Below are 16672 nucleotides of genomic sequence, written 5' to 3'. Positions count from 1 at the left end.
CAGTTGCTGCCTTTTATCTCCAGAATTGTGCTCTGAAATGTAAATATCTGTATTTATATGTGTGTGTATTTATATGTGTGTGTGGAAACAACAACAGGATCTTTCCAGGTGACTCTGTAACTGAGTGTAGCCTTAGGGCCGATTCATACTCCTATTTTAGAGACGAATAAAAGTCGGTTCGGCGCTGTAGAGCCTACAATGTGACGTCATTTGAGGTTCGGGGGGGGGGGTGGGGGGGGGGGGTGGGTACCGTCCAAAGTCGGCTCTTCGGTGCTACTGAAAAGTTCTGACGAGCCGAAATCATTTCTGCACTACAGCGCCGAAACAGCTGTAAAATAGGAGTATGAATCGGCCCTTAGCCTACTACAAATGGAACCAAAGGACCCTTTTAGAACAATAAACTTTGAGACTGTAGAAATGGACTGTTATGGGTCCATTTGGTTGTATTTGTACACTCTCAGAGTCACCTGGACAGATCCTGTTGTTGTTTCCACACACATAAAGATATTTACAGATATTTACATTTCATAGCACAATTCTGGAGATATAAGGCAGCAGCTGGTAATTAATTGATAATTGATCAATTCTTGTTTTTTAATTGACGTCAACAGGTGGCTGGAATGTATGGGACAAAATGGACAGTGAGAGAGAAAATGTCATGAACACCACTTTATTTTTCCATTTTGCACTTCATTTTCTCCATAGTCGTTACATTACCAAACTGAGTCTACCAAACAACAGAGTCTATATACAGTGTATGATGTGTACTGTATATACTGTATGTGTGTTTAATTGTATGTAGGGGTGCAAGAGTTGATCAAACTAATCAGTTGAATCAATTATATCAATTTATAATCAATCCTTATTTCATTATAATAAAATAATCTCTAGTTGCAGCCCTCCAGTTGTGCTTTCGTTTGAGATGTACCCATTCTGCATACTGTGAAATAAACCTTCAGGGATTTAGTCCTACATGTTGTAGATTTTGATGGATTTATAAAGGGTGGGGGGGTGTGGTTTAGGATTATTGGAGCCGCTTGTTTGGTGTTACACGTGTTGGCATTTAAACCTTCCAGCAGCACACGCTTTGCACCCTCTCAACCCAGATGACCTCATAAAACAACAGAAATACAGAGCTCTCAATCTCAGACAGTGGCACTCGATTAGGTTAGGCTCCAAATTAGATTTTGTGTATAGACACCTTACTTGTGAGGTCAGTCACCCTGAGTGTTTTATCTTTCATCTTTAGTAGCCTATTTGGAAAGATGCAGAAATCGTTAGCTCCAGTAGTAAAATGAATCTGCTTTCTGGCAGTAAATTACATACAGTATTATGAAGACTTCACATGGAGCCAGTAGTGCACAAGTTGAGGTCGGTGCCTCAAAAACCACACAACCCAGTGTTGGCAGATCTGACACCAGTAGCACTACAGCCGTCTACACCACGGCTCCTGTGTACATTGAAAAAATGAGTCAACGGCATTGATTTGAGAGATTACCGGGTGTCTTTTTTGGCTTGGTACAACATGACGGCTTTAGCTGGGTGGGTAGGTATCCCTCCATGACTCCTTGACTGAAGACACCTTACTCATTTCCTGGATGAGTCACAGAGTGGTTGGGGTGGGGGCGGGGGTGTTAACAATGTGATTTGTGGACCACCCTGGTTGAGATGCCCAGTACCATTAAACCAAATTGTCATTGGACTAAAAGCTACAATTACAAATTACGAGTTCTTTGTAGCATCACGTGACTTTTGTCCAGGCCATATATTAGATTCAGCAGTGGAGGTCTGTTCTGTGGATGATCATGTTAAGACTGCTGTTAATGGTAGTGTAGGCTTTTAAAGGGAGCATCAACCATTTCTCATTCAATTTGTTAAGAATTGGATTCTAATCGTGCACATTATTATTATACAGCCAAGGGGTTTGTTGATATGAAATTTCAGGCGCCGGGTAAAAAATGATTTACGGTATATATGACCATATGACAGACGATTAAAAAAAAAGAAACATTGTAAAAAAAAAATCTGACCCAGAGTTGACATGCTTAAGTTGTAGTCAGATATCTTAAAAACTAATTTAAGGTGATAATTGACTCCATACCTAACAGCAGTCACGGTTCTGTTGCATAAGTGCACCAAGGGTATTCCGAGGTTAAACCTTGTTAATGTCCTTATTTTTGCACTGGATTCCGATCGAGTCTCATTGTGTGTCCACATCCGCTCCCATTGTCTCTTTTGAGCCCTATTCACAAAGAGGAAATCCCTGCCGCTGTCTACCTGACCGTAGCCATGGTGCTGTTGTACAGCAGGGAATAGTCTTTGTGTCTCTTGTTAGTGTGAATACGACTAAATATCAATACTTGGGTCTCTGAACTCATCCCTCTTATAAACTGAATCACTGTTCATTTTAAAAGTGCACTCAATACACTCACTGGATCTTGGCAACCGCATTTCATTTTAATGGACACGTGCCTTTCTGCCTAGGAATAGCAAGTGCTTTTTGTTTTTGTTTATTTATTTTGTAATAATTTCCTTTGTTAACTTGGAGCTGGTATAGAGCTGCTGCGATATTAGAGACATCTGATATCTGCAATATTAGATGTGTCCTTTTTCCCGTTGAGAGATATGGAGAGCATTTCTGCCTCTTAGTTGACATAATGTAACAAGGTCATGCAGCCAGACACCGGTGGGATCAGATTCAGAGCATTGGTCAAATGAAAATGGGACAAATTTGATTAAAATACAGTAGAGACCAAAAAACACAGAAGCACTCATAGGCTAAGGTAGAGAGAGAGAAGGAGGAGGGAGGGAGAGTGGGATCTCTAACAAATGAAGCCATTGAAATATAAATTAAATTGCGCTAAACCAGATTGACAGTTAATATTTTTGTATAGTTAAAAAGGAAGCTGTTGAAAAAGAAAGGGATCATCCACTCTTGATCCTTTCACCCTGCAAAGCCAAAGACCCAGAGGGCTGAGGGTTTCAGGGTTGAAGACAGTGATCATTTGCTAAATTCACTTTTAATGAAAGGAAACTTAATCTGGATTGGTTTTATTAATAGAATATTCCCTTGAGCTGAGTGGGATGAACGAGAGAGGGGGGGGGGGGGGGGGGAGCTTGTACACTTTCAAGTAGAATAATTAAGACTCTTTCCCTTTCTATCTTTCTCTGGCTAATTAAGAGGAACATGTTGGGCCTTTGATGTCTGTTGCTCCAGTCCAACTGGGTGGAACAGACCCAGTAGTGAAACAGCCTCAGTAGCAGCAGCAATCTGTACATGAGGAGGATGAATCTTTTAGAGATGTTTCTCCCTCTCTTGTGTGGATGGTTCACGTGCGTGTAGTCACGAAGCAAGCTTCAGGCCATCTCTTCTCTTCTATTGGCCTGTTCTAGTTATTGTACTTTTGCGGCAGAAACGCTACAGCTGGAGAAATCCCTTCTTTGCCTGTGTGATCTGAACTTCTGTCATACTACGTAGTAGATGATGAGAGTGAGAGCTGCTTGCTCAAGGTAGTTGACTGTTAATGATTCAATCCATTTCTCTGTGATCTTCTCCAGTTCCTGAGGACCTGTCTCTGGAGGAGAGGGATGAGCTGTCAAACATTCGACGCAGGAAGAGAGAGCTGTTAGATGACATTGAGGTTTGTTTTTGTGTGTGTGTGTGTGTGTGTGTGTGTGTGTGTGTGTGTGTGTGTGTGTGTGTGTGTGTGTGTGTGTGTGTGTGTGTGTGTGTGTGTGTGTGTGTGTGTGTGTGTGTGTGTGTGTGTGTGTGTGTGTGTGTGTGTGTGTGTGTGTGTGTGTGTGTGTGTGTGTGTGTGTAAATTGTCAATCAAACACGGCATCAAAATAGGGTGGATTTAAGATTGAAGATTAACCAAACGATTGTTTAATCTGTGTGTATTTTATTCCCTGCAACTGTTTAATCTGTGTGTATTTTATTCCCTGCAACTGTTTAATCTGTGTGTATTAAATTCCCTGCAACTGTGTGCATGTGTGCACCCTACAACCAGCTGTGTGCATGCTTGTGTGCAGTTGTGCACTGTCCATGTATAGGAATCCCTACAATGATTATTATAGCTCTGTTGATTATTATAGGCCTTATTTTTGAGGGGCGATATCCCCTCCTATGTTCAGCTTTTAGTGAGTGTGAAAACACAAACGTGGTCCTATAACACAAACATGTAATCCCATTGACAATGAATGGACAATGTTGAGTGTTTGTGTAAACACAAACATTGTGTAACACAAACATTGAAGACGCAAATTCTGATTGGCCAGAATGAGATGATGTATGATGATGTACGGTGATAAGAGCGCCCCTCACTTCACACTGGTGTGATGTTTGTCTTTATAATCTCAATCTGTGTAATTTGTAGGACTCTTGTTTAGACCCACTCGCATGCTGCAGGTGATTCATGTTTCCCTCATCACGTTCAGCACTGCAGCTGACAACCACCTGACCCACTGTGTTACTTTCAATTTGTGTGCTCATTTAATGCATTTTCCACCACTCACTGTGCACTCTCATATTGGGCTGTGAATATCTTCCGTGCCTGATCTCAAATTCCATTTCCCTCAGTGAGAGAACACCAATATGAATATCTCTCTCTCTCTCTCTCTCTCTCTCTCTCTCTCTCTCTCTCAGCGGTTGAAGTTCGAGATAGCTGAGGTCATGACGGAGATTGAGCAGCTAACAAGTGTTGGAGAGAGGTAAAGTCAACTATACTCTAGGACAGGTTCTAGCTACTATCATGGCCAGTATCACGTCAGTATCATGGTCAGTATCATGTCAGTACCATGGTCAGTATCATGGCCAGTATCATGTCAGTATCACGATCAGTATCACGTCAGTATCATGTCAGTATCATGGCCAGTATCATGTCAGTATCATGATCAGTATCATGTCAGTATCATCAGTAACAAAGTAAGAAATAAATACTAAGACTATAATAATGTATGTATGTATGTATTGACATTTGAATAAAAACTTTTGTAATTGTATTTATGATGTTGCAGCAAAACATCACAGAGAAATAAACAGATTGCCATGGGAAGGAAGAAATTCAACATGGATCCCAAAAAGGTACTTTCTTTTTTCATAGTCTAAACTATGGTCCACTGCTGATTTTGGATACTTGAAATGTATTGTATCGTGGCTTTCTTGTTTATGTGTGAATCAAATTAATTCCCACAAATGAGCTGGTTATCAAACGAATTAATGGTGGTGGTGAAGACCCAAATGCAGGACAGCTAGGCAGAACAGTGTAAAACGCATGATTACAATCTACGTCCGTCTCTAGACATGGTATCGCCCCCCTGCCTCTGATTGGCCTACCGACACTGCCCATTTTATCAGACTTTCCTCCGAGGTGGATTGCTATGGTGGATAGTCCTACGCGAGCTTACTCCATGGTGGGAAATACCCACGTGTGTACGTCTGTAATCCACGTAACTGGAGAACCGTTCGCCCCACCGACTTCAATGAAAATGCACAATCCATTATATGCACTGAAATAGGCCTAGGTCAGTCAGGTAGAAGTCCAATATGCAAAACCAGCATAGAAAAATAAACAGTGTCTTACCTTATAGTCTCTTTCTCGCCTTCCTCCTTGCAAAGTGATCCACTACTTTTTGACGAGGTCTGATGACGAGCGAGAAGTGAAAGTGAGTTACAAAAAGTCAAATCCAGTTTTTGGGACATTCTCATCCTCGTGGTTAATCCAAGTTCGTTCTTATGTCTGCAGATTTTGGAGAATGAGCGTTTCCCCTCACAAGTTTGTAACTGGTAGTTTGAAGGAAAAGCTTTAGCACAATGTAAACATTCGGGGAGGGTAATTGTAAATCCAGTTCCACCATTCTTTGAAGTATTTTAGTTGGACAGTTTTCTTATTCTTCTAACATAAATTATCTGTTTTGAATAAGTTAAATTAAGTCAAACCCAGTGGATATACCTCTAACAGTGACTTAGCTTTTGATATAATTGTTATGTCTCACTGACAGCTGTTTGATGGTGCTGCGCTCATTGCATGTTCCTGTGTTGCCTTGTGATGATTGGGGGGATTATCTGGGATCTAGTACTTCAGTCTGATATACAAGATGAGTGTGTGATGTTGCTGCTTCTCCCGTTGTTGTTGTTATTATTACTCTGAGTTTGAAAGTAAAGAAGAGTCGTGTTAACCTGTGTCATGGTCCACTGATTCACAAAGACAATAATAATACCACTGGGTTCATGCACAGACAGAACACCAAATACGCAAATAGCTCAGTCAAATGTGTGTAAGACTCAATGGTTTGGACAGGACACTAGTCAATTATAACTTTGTTTGTATCCGAAACTCCATCAAGGCTGGTGCTGGCTGGCATGGCAAGGCCTGGCTCTGTGCTTTCGTCTGCCATAGTTTTGGGGTTCTTTGTGCACTGGAGGTCATGATTTTAGGACTGCGAGACACCAGTGACATTCAAGGCTTCCTTTTCAAATGTGTCAAATTGGTCTTGGTCTAGTCGTGCAACGACGAAAGGAGTCACGCAGCCGTTGTAAATGTCATGCCTCTGTAACTCTCCAGTATTTTATCCCCAAAATTGGCCATGAATGCCATCTCCAAAGTGTCCAGTTTGGCGTAGAGTGCAAAGGCCTCGCTTCCAGTTTTTTGTCTTTGGAGATGAGTCTTTGGCCTTTAGCCTATCTTGGTCAGGTGTGCCTGGTTAGCCTGGCACCAAACTCCACCCACCAATCAGTGAAGATAGGAGACCTAAACCATAGACATAGAAAGGTAGACGCCTCATTCACTGCTGCAATTCATTGGAGCGACAACTGAGGGCGGAAGTGCAGTGTTATATGGCGCATCCCCGTCGTCCAGTCATGTGACTCACGTCCCTTCCTTTCATTACTTTCCAATGGGCACCAAATATGCACACCCCAGAGCCCAGATGTCAATGACCTAAACTACTTGTACACTTGATTTTGCACTGCAGGGGTTCATCATAATTTCCATGTGGAGAGGTTGAGACCAGAGTACTATTAAAGATTAGTATTTACATTTTATTTAACGACATTAACCATGGCATGTCATTATAGGTAATTGATTAAATGTCTTTCATTCGTTTTTGTATTTGTATCTTTTATTTTCGGAAATAGAGAGAATAGCAGATCTATAAAGTATGTCAACTGACGTATTGTTCTTGCTCTCTGCTTTACAGGGGATTCTGTTCCTCCTGGAGAATGACCTCCTTCAGCACACCCCCGAAGATATCTCCCAGTTCCTCTACAAGGGAGAGGGCCTCAACAAGACCGCCATTGGAGACTACCTGGGGGAGCGGTAAGTCACACCGTCCTTTATCTGGCAATCTATCAGGATAGCCAAAAAAGATGTTTCCCCTTCTGTTCCCATTCACCCATGCCCTTCACGGAAGATTTACAAACTACCCCCGCCCTCGCCCCCCCCCCCCACCGCTCCCCATCTGATTAGAACGCTCCTGTCGCCAAGGGGAAATTATGGCTGGGATTTATTGATCCAAAAGGGCAGATGTGACATGTTCCCGCTCCTGCCTCCGGAATACAAATCTCCATTGGAGACGTGGGTGTCTTGTCGTAGATAGTCTGCCCGTGTGGGCAGCTGACTGGTCATAAACCAGACTAGTCCCCATGGTCTGCACACAACTCAGGCCAGAGTGTCAGAGAGCAGGAGAAGATAATTGGATGAGTTGGATAAAGTCACACACAAGGATATTTTTTCTCCAGGTGCTTGAAAAGCATCTGGACTACATGTTCACCTACCTCTACTAGCGACCATAGTAGACACTTTTTCATGATTGGCTGCCTCTAGGCTGCCTCTAAGCCAATGGGAGACTTACCCATAAAACCCATAGTCTGGATGCCGCAACATGAAGCTGTGAGCTGAGGCAAAGGCTGCGGCACACAAACTGACTATAGATGTTCATAAACGAGAGCTTGCTGCACCTGGCAACGGGTCAATTCCTACACTTTAAAGGTTAAATTCACGCTCTGGATTTTACTGTGTATACTTGCAGCATCACAGGTATGAGTCCGGCCTATGATCTCATATCATGCCCTTCTCCCTACCCTGTCTTTCCTGTCTTCTTTTTGTACTGTAGCTAACGTTACAATAAGACGCTATAATAAGAAGTCTGTATAAAAATAGTCTTAAAAATTCCTCATTGTCTTTCCTGACTCCAATCCCTTTCACCATTCAGGAAAAAACAAGAATGAATGGACTGTATTGTCTTACCTGAGGGGGGGGAAACATGTAGATTGGGCATCGGTAGAGCTATGAAACAATGAAACGGCCTCAGTATTGGGCCAGCTGGATGAGAATGAAGGTTGTTGGGGGGGGGGGGGGGCTCTGGGGGACTCCATCAATAGGGGCTCCTTTCACGCAGGCTTTACATGGCCTCATTGTGGGGGAACCATCAAAGAGCCACCATGTGCTCAGCAGGAATCACAGTAAACATACCGTAGGTGGACGGGTTACACTCGGTAATTATCGCTAATTGAGTTGATGCCGGGAGCCGGTAACTATAATTACACGCTGTGTATAATTACAGATACAGCTTTAATGTAGAGAGAGAAAGAAGTGGAGAGAGGAAGTGGAACACAGGCAGGACACATGCAATGGGAGAGGGATAGTGGCAGGGGAAAAAAAGAGGAGTATACCGGTGGTATTGAGAGAAAGGAAGTACGGGGGGGGGGGGGGGGGGGTCTACATCTACAAGCTCGTAGATCTGCTATTTTCACAAATCTATGGAACAAAGTCAAACAATTGTTTTACTACATTCCAAGTGCTTGTCAGGGTGGGGGGAGGTCCCCGGTTCAAATATGATTATTTTGGGTAGTCACGGCCTGAAAAGGTTGAGAACCACTGCTATAGAGTGGGCGATAAATGATCAGACAGAGGAGGTTGCTCCAGGCCTGTTTTCATTGTTCCTGCACTTACTGTCATAGTGTCACATACAGTGCTGCCACAGGCACCACAAGAACTCACTGAGGTGCATTTCTTTACTGTGTGTACTACTGTATACATGTTATGAGTTTCCTCTTGTGCTACATGCTGTATTAGTCTACAGCAGGCTACATCCAAGGACATCTGTAATACATTTAACTGTAGCAACCAAACCTCTCCCTCTCCTTCTATCACCCCAACCTGTACAAACACTTTAGGATTGGAGTGGTTTATATTTAATTGGAGAGGAGACTACAATACACAATGCAGTCAGTGGATCTTGCACATATAGAATAAGTAAGCAAGCAAGCCCAAAATAAATATCAAACAATGTTATTGTGATGCAAGCTGAAGCACTTTGGTGCTTTGTAAACTTCTCAGTGGCGTCTTCCCAGGCACAAACACACACAAAAACGTCTACTCGGAAAATTCTACCAATCGACCATTTCCTGGCTATACTGCAGCCATCTGAAAAGTGTCAACGATACGCAATACAAAGGGCGTTGAGGCTAGGGAACATGGATCAGGATGTAAAAACAAGCTAGATCAGAGAGGTTGCGGTGACCGCAGCCTGAGAGCTGCTGTTGACTTTTACCCTAAAAAACCCTTTGCTGGTCAAACAAATCTCTGACAAAAGACCCTGTGTGGATTTGGTCGGGCTGGTTCTCATCAGCCAGACGCCGCACACCATGACAAGGTTCGGGGGAGTCGAACAGCCCCAAGGTACACGCCGGCTAACGCTCGCTTTGGCCAGCTGTTGAAATTGCTTCCAGACTTCCTCCGTATGAGCAAGAGCAGAAATATGACAGGAATGTCAGGAAGGAGAAGAGAATGCAGGCTGAGAATTTTATTTTTGGAGAAAATATTATTTCCCCCCACGCTTCTCCTGGGCTCATGGCTATCATCTTCTCTTGGTCATTTTGATATCCCCTGAATAACATTGGCATTAATTTAAATAAATAGCATGAAATGGCATGAAATAAAAACATTGGCTTGAAGGGACGAAATAACACGATTCTCTTTTCTCTAGACTAATTTAATTACCGTTCCATAGTTTACTCTGACACTTTCTTTCTTCCCCCAGGGATGACTTCAACATTAAGGTGCTCCAAGCGTTTGTGGAGTTGCACGAGTTTGCAGACCTCAACCTTGTCCAAGCACTAAGGTCAGTGGGATAGGCAGTAGTGGTGCATTCAATTAATCAATATGGCAATATATCAATCGACAATACGGATGATATATGAATCGATCGAGAGGCTGCTGTATCGATACAGCAATAAACGGCAATAATTATCTGGGTGACGAAGTGTTGCCAGACTTACCTCTGTTTAACGTTATCAAAGCCCCTCTTGCAAGTTGCAATGCACTCCCTTCCCAGACCCCTTGTTAGGATGTTTAATTTAAAGATCTCTGTGGGCCTGAAAGTGCTTTATTGTATCTATGCAACATGGTCATTATTTTGAATAAACGTTATATCGATATACATCGTATTGTGGCCTCTGTATCGTGATACATATCTATCTAGAGATTGCAAGCAATATCCACCACTATAGTCAGGTACTCTGTAAAACAAACGTACTCTATGTATGTACTGCATACAATCACTTTGTATATTGTGCCATAATGGAAATCTCTTCTCCTCTCCTCTCCTCTCCTCTCCTCTCCTCTCCTCTCCTCTCCTCTCCTCTCCTCTCCTCTCCTCTCCTCTCCTCTCCTCTCCTCTCCTCTCCTCTCCTCTCCTCTCCTCTCCTCTCCTCTCCTCTCCTCTCCTCTCCTCTCCTCTCCTCTCCTCTCCTCTCCTCTCCTCTCCTCTTCTCTTCTCACCCTCTCTGGTGTAGACAGTTCCTGTGGAGTTTCCGTCTTCCAGGTGAGGCCCAGAAAATTGACCGTATGATGGAGGCCTTTGCTGCACGTTACTGCCAGTGTAACCCAGGAGTCTTCCAGTCAACAGGTCAGTCCCTCAGCTAAGATGGGTGAACCAATAGGATCCACTGGCTGTTTTCACCAGCACTCGCCCCTCTAGACCAGGAATCACACAGGCTGGGGCAGGCTATCATATGAGCAACCAATACTAGCTCATAGTAGTACCACATTAAACCTTAACCACCAGACAAGTCATTCAGGGGTTGTATAGTAGAGCCTTTAAAGGGTTAGTTCAGATTTTTTGATTTAAAGCTGCAGGAAATACTTTCCATCATTAGTGGTTGCAAAGGTGTTAATTGATAGCCTCTGAGAGGGGTCATAGGTCAACGATACAAATGAGGGTAATTTGTTTTTTAATGTGTGGCCCTCAGTGCCCCCCACCAAATGACCAGATTTACATAATATTCAGGCTATTCAGGCTATCAATTAATACCTTTGCATGAGTATAGAACATGTCACAGGAGCTATAAGATTCCAATAGTGGGAGATACTAAGTCTCTCTCCGATCTACAAGCTCACAATGCATTGCAGTGATATGCACCGTACGCAATTATAGTATAAATCAGGCATAAAAGGTTCATGGAGTGAAACATCAACATCAAACGTGGGTAATGTTACATTATTCAAGAAGCAGTAAATACTGTATGTCTCAGCACAGGCCTGGGGCTATACACGTTCCCACGGTAAAATAAACCCTACAACAACAATAACAAGTCAATAAATGATTAATGGCTTGTAGAGGAATCAATGACTTGCTCCTAGCAAGACATCAGGGCTGCTGTGGGCGGTCACGCATGGTTGCATGTTGTCCTTTGCAGGTCAATCGAATGGGTCGACAATGTGAGAGTATGGAGGTTGACTTGCACACAAAACGTCTATGCTGAAATAGGCTCTATGCACAGCAGCAAACCTCCATAGATGTTACCAATGATACTAATGAAGGCTCTGCTCCATTCAGGTCAGTTGTGCATGTTGGTTCACTGAGAGTGTACAACAGTTTGAGAAGCACTGTGTTACACTAAATGCCCTAGATTTTGTAGAATGAGTGTTCCCCCTCACAGTTTGTAACTGGTAGTCTCAGGAAAAGCTGGAGTGCAATGTAAACATTCGGGAAGGGTAATTGTAAAGGTTGTGCAGGTTAGTTCGGCATGTTCTCAGTTTCTGGAAGAGGTAGGAAGGTAGGATAGGCATTTATAAGCTTTTAGCTTCAGCCTATTCCTTTTGATCACCTCCAGTTCCTTTTTGTTATGTAACCGTGTGTTGACAAATAAGCTGTTTTGTAACTGTGAAGATGATCAAATAAAAAAGAAAAAAAAGAAAGGAGGGCCATCTTTCTCTAAGCCACAAAGTGCGTGTGTAAGAGCATGTGAGTGTGTCTGTGCAGGTTCTGGAAAGATGTAATTTCTTTGTTTACTTCGGCAGATTCAGAATCTCTGACCCGTCATTTGGTGTGTACGTGCACATCCTCAGAAAACCTGGCTCAAAAGATGAACATCTGTCTGTCTGTCTGTCTGTCACTGACTGTGTACGTGTGGCAGGATTCATAACATCAGTGCGTCTAAAAGACAGACAATAGGCAGAGGAGACAGGATGGACTGAAGACAATGAAGGATTTATTTAAGGCGGTCTGTTTCTCTACTTCACTCTCATCCCTGGTTGTCATTGTCAAAACAAACATTGACATTAAAATGCAGACAATGTCTGTGACACTTTCTCTCTCTACAGACCTATTGCGATTGTTTCTGCACTTACAGTACTTAGAGTGTCACATACAGTGCTGCCACAGGTTTCACAATAAATCATTGAGGCACATTACTGAGCGTGGCATGCCCAGATAGGTGAACATTTGGCGACAATAGGCAATCTTGAGCTTGCAGATTAGCTATTTTTGCTAAAGAGATTTGGTGTAGAAGGAGTGGGCCAAGTATAGACCCCCTGGGGGACTGCGGGCAATGAAGTATTGCTCCAACCCGGTTAAAGTGGTTAGTGTGGCTGTAGTTGAGGGGTTAGAGAGGCCATCTGGGAATCAGAATGTTGCTGGGTCGACCCTTGGTTCGCCCAGTCTATGTGTCGAAGTGTCCCTGAGTAAGCCACCTAAACCATGACAGCTCGATCTTGTGCACCTGAGCAGCCATCATTTGGGTGAAGCAGTAAAAGCTATTTCCCCTCCCTTACTTTTATTGCACGGTGTTAAAAATGTATACCGTATATGCTCTTGGTAACCGTGAGGCACTCGGCATTAAGGCAGCTGCCCAGTGTCCATCCTTAATGTTCAAATCCACCAACCCGTTTGGTGAATGCTGTCGCCCTATAGATACGTGTTATGTGCTGTCGTTTGCCATCATCATGCTGAACACCAGCCTGCACAACCCCAACGTCAGGGACAAACCCCCTGTGGAACGCTTCATCTCCATGAACAGAGGCATCAACGAGGGAGGGGACTTGCCCGAGGATCTGCTCAGAGTGAGTCCCTAATGTGTTTGTTTGTGATATGCACTGAACTGTGTGTGTGCGTGCGTGCGTGCGTGCGTGAATCCGCCATGCCTCCTACTGTGTGAAATTTAGCCTATTTAGCCTCATCCCTCTGTTCTCCTGTTGTCACAGTGATCTGTGTGTTCGCAGTTGTCTTTCAGAAGTTCTGCTGCCCTCTGTTTCTCCCTTCATGCACTCACTCTGACCTCTCACCCTTTCACCTCTCTGCTCTGTTCTGTGACTGGCTCTTCCTACTTATCTCTCTGCATTAGGAGGTAGGTACCCCTCCACCCTCAGCCCACCCCTCCTCTTCTCCCCTTCTCCTCGTTCGTCATGGAGCGCCACCATGCTGGCATTTGGCTGCTGTTTTCTCCTCAGTAAACCAGAGCTCCTGAACATTGCCACTCCATCTAATTGCCTGGTTTGCTGTGGAGCTTGTTAGCACGCGAGTGGGGTGGGGGGCAGACAGTGAGTTATGGCAGTCCCAGAAGGGATGGGCTATCATTTGGGGAGGCTAAGAGGATGGTCTCTGACTGAGCTTTCTTTATGCTCGGCGGGTATTGGCTGACTTCCTCCACTGGGCTGAGGGCTGGTCTCAACTGGCGCCCTGTAGTGAACATTACTACCACTCTTGATCACTAGAGGATCAGCTGAAACCTAGCATAAGGCTTTCTTTGCAGGCTTTCTTTTGTCACATAACAGTGTTTTATGCTCCTGATCTTTATGTCTAAGCTTCCTCAGTAGCTGACACAGCTGTGTAGCAGGATCACACAGGTCAGTGTAGTTATATAGGTTTCCACTACATTTTCCACTGGTAATCATTTCACTGATGAACTATAAAGGGGGAAAACAGATTCATCTCATGCATAAGCTACGTGCCATTTGAGACTTGCCCTCAACTCAAGCTTTTGAAACAGTGAGAGAGCTCAGCGTGAGAGCATCTATAGTGCCTGAGGTGGAGCAGTGAGAATGCTTGCTGCTGTTTGGATATAGCAGATGCAGTACATTCGTTTCTAACAGACTAACAGAGCCCCCCTGAGGGACCCCTCTACTTATCTCCTTTCTCTCTTACACTTTATGTCTTTGCCTCTCTGTCTCTTTCTCTCTCTCCTACTCTCTATATTCGTCTCTCGTACTGTCTCCATTCCCCCGTACGCTGTGCTTGCCAGATCGTTTTAGTTCCAGCTTTTCCTACCGGTGAATTCCATTTAGCCCCACCCTCGTAAAGCCCCCGCTCAACTGAGGGAAGAATGTGCTTCTTTCCTTTATTTCTTTTAACGGCATAGTTAAATGAGGTACTCTGCTGGCCTGTCAGGCAGTTGGATGTGAATGACTGCTGCGCTTCTCTGAAGCTGCGTGGCGCTCCATAAGCTGTAATTAACACCAAGGTGCCTGCTTATTTCCCCCCAGCCCGAGCCTGTGCTATGCCTGAATCCATCACCATCCTCCGTATACACAGCATGTCACAGTATTTAAACATCATTTGAACATTGTTAGGAGTGTGTGTCCTTGCCTCCAAAAGTTATTGTTCAGGTTTTGAGCTTCTTTAATTGTCACACGGTTGACACGTGTTTACTCTCTCAGTATCCTAATACACGCATGGAACAAAAATGACTGGCTGCATTTGAGTTTTTACAAATTTGTACGGCTGTGGTGCAGCAAGCATACACAGATACAGTTTTGGAGATGAAGTTAAACACCCTCTAGACTTTCACTCTCACTTTAGTTGGCTCATTGACACTCGTGAAATTGTATTCTGTCATATATATCCATCCTCATTTTCAGTTTGAGCGGTGGATAAAAATAGATGAGATATGCTGTAGACCTCCTGGGCATTGGACTATTCATATGAATGTAAAAATTCCATGGAAGTAATGAAGTGTGTAGATGGAATTGTGGCTGGTATGACAGAGTGACATCTGCGTGCGTGGGGAGTATTGCATATTGATTACATCAGTAACCGTAGACGCCTCAGAGACGGGCGCATTCTGGAAAGTCAGCAAGCTTGTTATTATGCTGTGTCCGTGTTGCAGCAGCAGGATGGACAGGCCGGCGGCCGCACATGATTTATAGTGTCTCCAAAACAACATGTTTCTTTATAGTATCTACTATCTACGTACTGTAGGTTTTCACTTCAGTGTTCATTTAACTCAGGGAGTGTACAAAGGTCCATTTGGTTATATTTGTGCACTCTCTGAGTTAACAAATGAATACATGAACACTGCCAATTTGACTGTGTACGTTAATAAATGACATCATCCGGGGTCTAATTAACCAGAAAATCCAGTAAGCTGATAATGATAATCCGGCGTGACATCTCACAATCTCCATATGACTGCTGACAGTGTTTCTTTAAAATGTTCTAACTCCCACATACGGGGCGTTTAGAATGAAAGCCATCAGATGTCTCTTGGCTCTGTCGTTTGTTTTCTGTGGTCAGAAATGTGTATTATTGAGCGTGAGTCAGGGGCTGAAAATAGATTTTCCTTCTTGTAAACGAAGAAATATAAAAAGGGCTTGACTCACATGTTTGTGAATGGTTCCAGGAATACCCCCGTTTAAGATCCACCATTATTACTCGTCTTTAACCATTTAAAATTTAAATGCTCTCCCTTTCGAGAATATGAATTAACCACGTAAACCCCGGATGGTTAGCGGAGTGCCTCAGGGCTCTGTACTAGTGTATTTTCAGAATGCTTTCGCTGTTGGTCAAGCTCACCGTTGTGAGCTTGTCCATCTGCTATTTGCAGCAAAAGCTTTCTCCATAATACAGATGCTGGAGTTAACGTTGTTAAAGCGTTTTGGGGTTTTAGATATCGTCAAGGACATTTCTCCTTTTTTTCTGTTCTTGTTTTGAGGTGAGATGTTTAATGTTTTTTTATTAAAAAAATTATCTCATCTCCAGTTCAGTGATTTTGCTATTCTTTTGTGTTTGTTTTTCTAATTATAAAAATATATAATATATATAGTAAAATATATTTTCCTAAATTATTTTTCACCACTGTCAAAAACGTATTTTACTGACAACATTGTTAACATGCCTGACATTTCTCTCTAAACTGAACGCAACATTCCTGTTTATTAACCCACCCCTCTCCCCCTCCTCACCTTCCTCCCGTCCTGTCTTCGGGGGGGGGGGGGGGGGGTGATAGAATCAGTCTACCAGTCAGCAGGAGTTCTCAAATATACGTTTTTGTGACCTATTTTCAGTCATGGAGCTGTTTTTATGTTTTTTTTTTCCGACTGACTAGAGATCTCAACTGGTTGACCCGATACTCCAGAACTAACACTGTCATCTTCATCACCCAGTGGATGAACAT

General features: G+C 43.4%; 1 protein-coding gene across 1 annotated transcript in view; it reads left to right on the top strand.

Annotated features, from left to right (window-relative positions):
• cyth3a (cytohesin 3a) overlaps positions 1 to 16672 on the top strand; it is a 33824-nt gene that overhangs the window by 9975 nt on the left and 7177 nt on the right. The window contains exons 2-9 of the mRNA XM_083787581.1: positions 3559 to 3641; positions 4646 to 4710; positions 5017 to 5083; positions 7198 to 7316; positions 10042 to 10122; positions 10796 to 10908; positions 13195 to 13343; positions 13503 to 13515. Coding sequence (XP_083643707.1) covers positions 3559 to 3641; positions 4646 to 4710; positions 5017 to 5083; positions 7198 to 7316; positions 10042 to 10122; positions 10796 to 10908; positions 13195 to 13343; positions 13503 to 13515 — 690 coding nt within the window. The remainder of the gene's footprint in view (positions 1 to 3558; positions 3642 to 4645; positions 4711 to 5016; positions 5084 to 7197; positions 7317 to 10041; positions 10123 to 10795; positions 10909 to 13194; positions 13344 to 13502; positions 13516 to 16672) is intronic.

The sequence above is a fragment of the Protomyctophum parallelum genome, assembly GCF_964188405.1.
Source record: "Protomyctophum parallelum genome assembly, chromosome: 17".
Taxonomy (NCBI): domain Eukaryota; kingdom Metazoa; phylum Chordata; class Actinopteri; order Myctophiformes; family Myctophidae; genus Protomyctophum; species Protomyctophum parallelum.
Note: the sequence above shows the minus strand (reverse complement) of the source record. Positions and strands in the feature narration are given on the sequence as shown.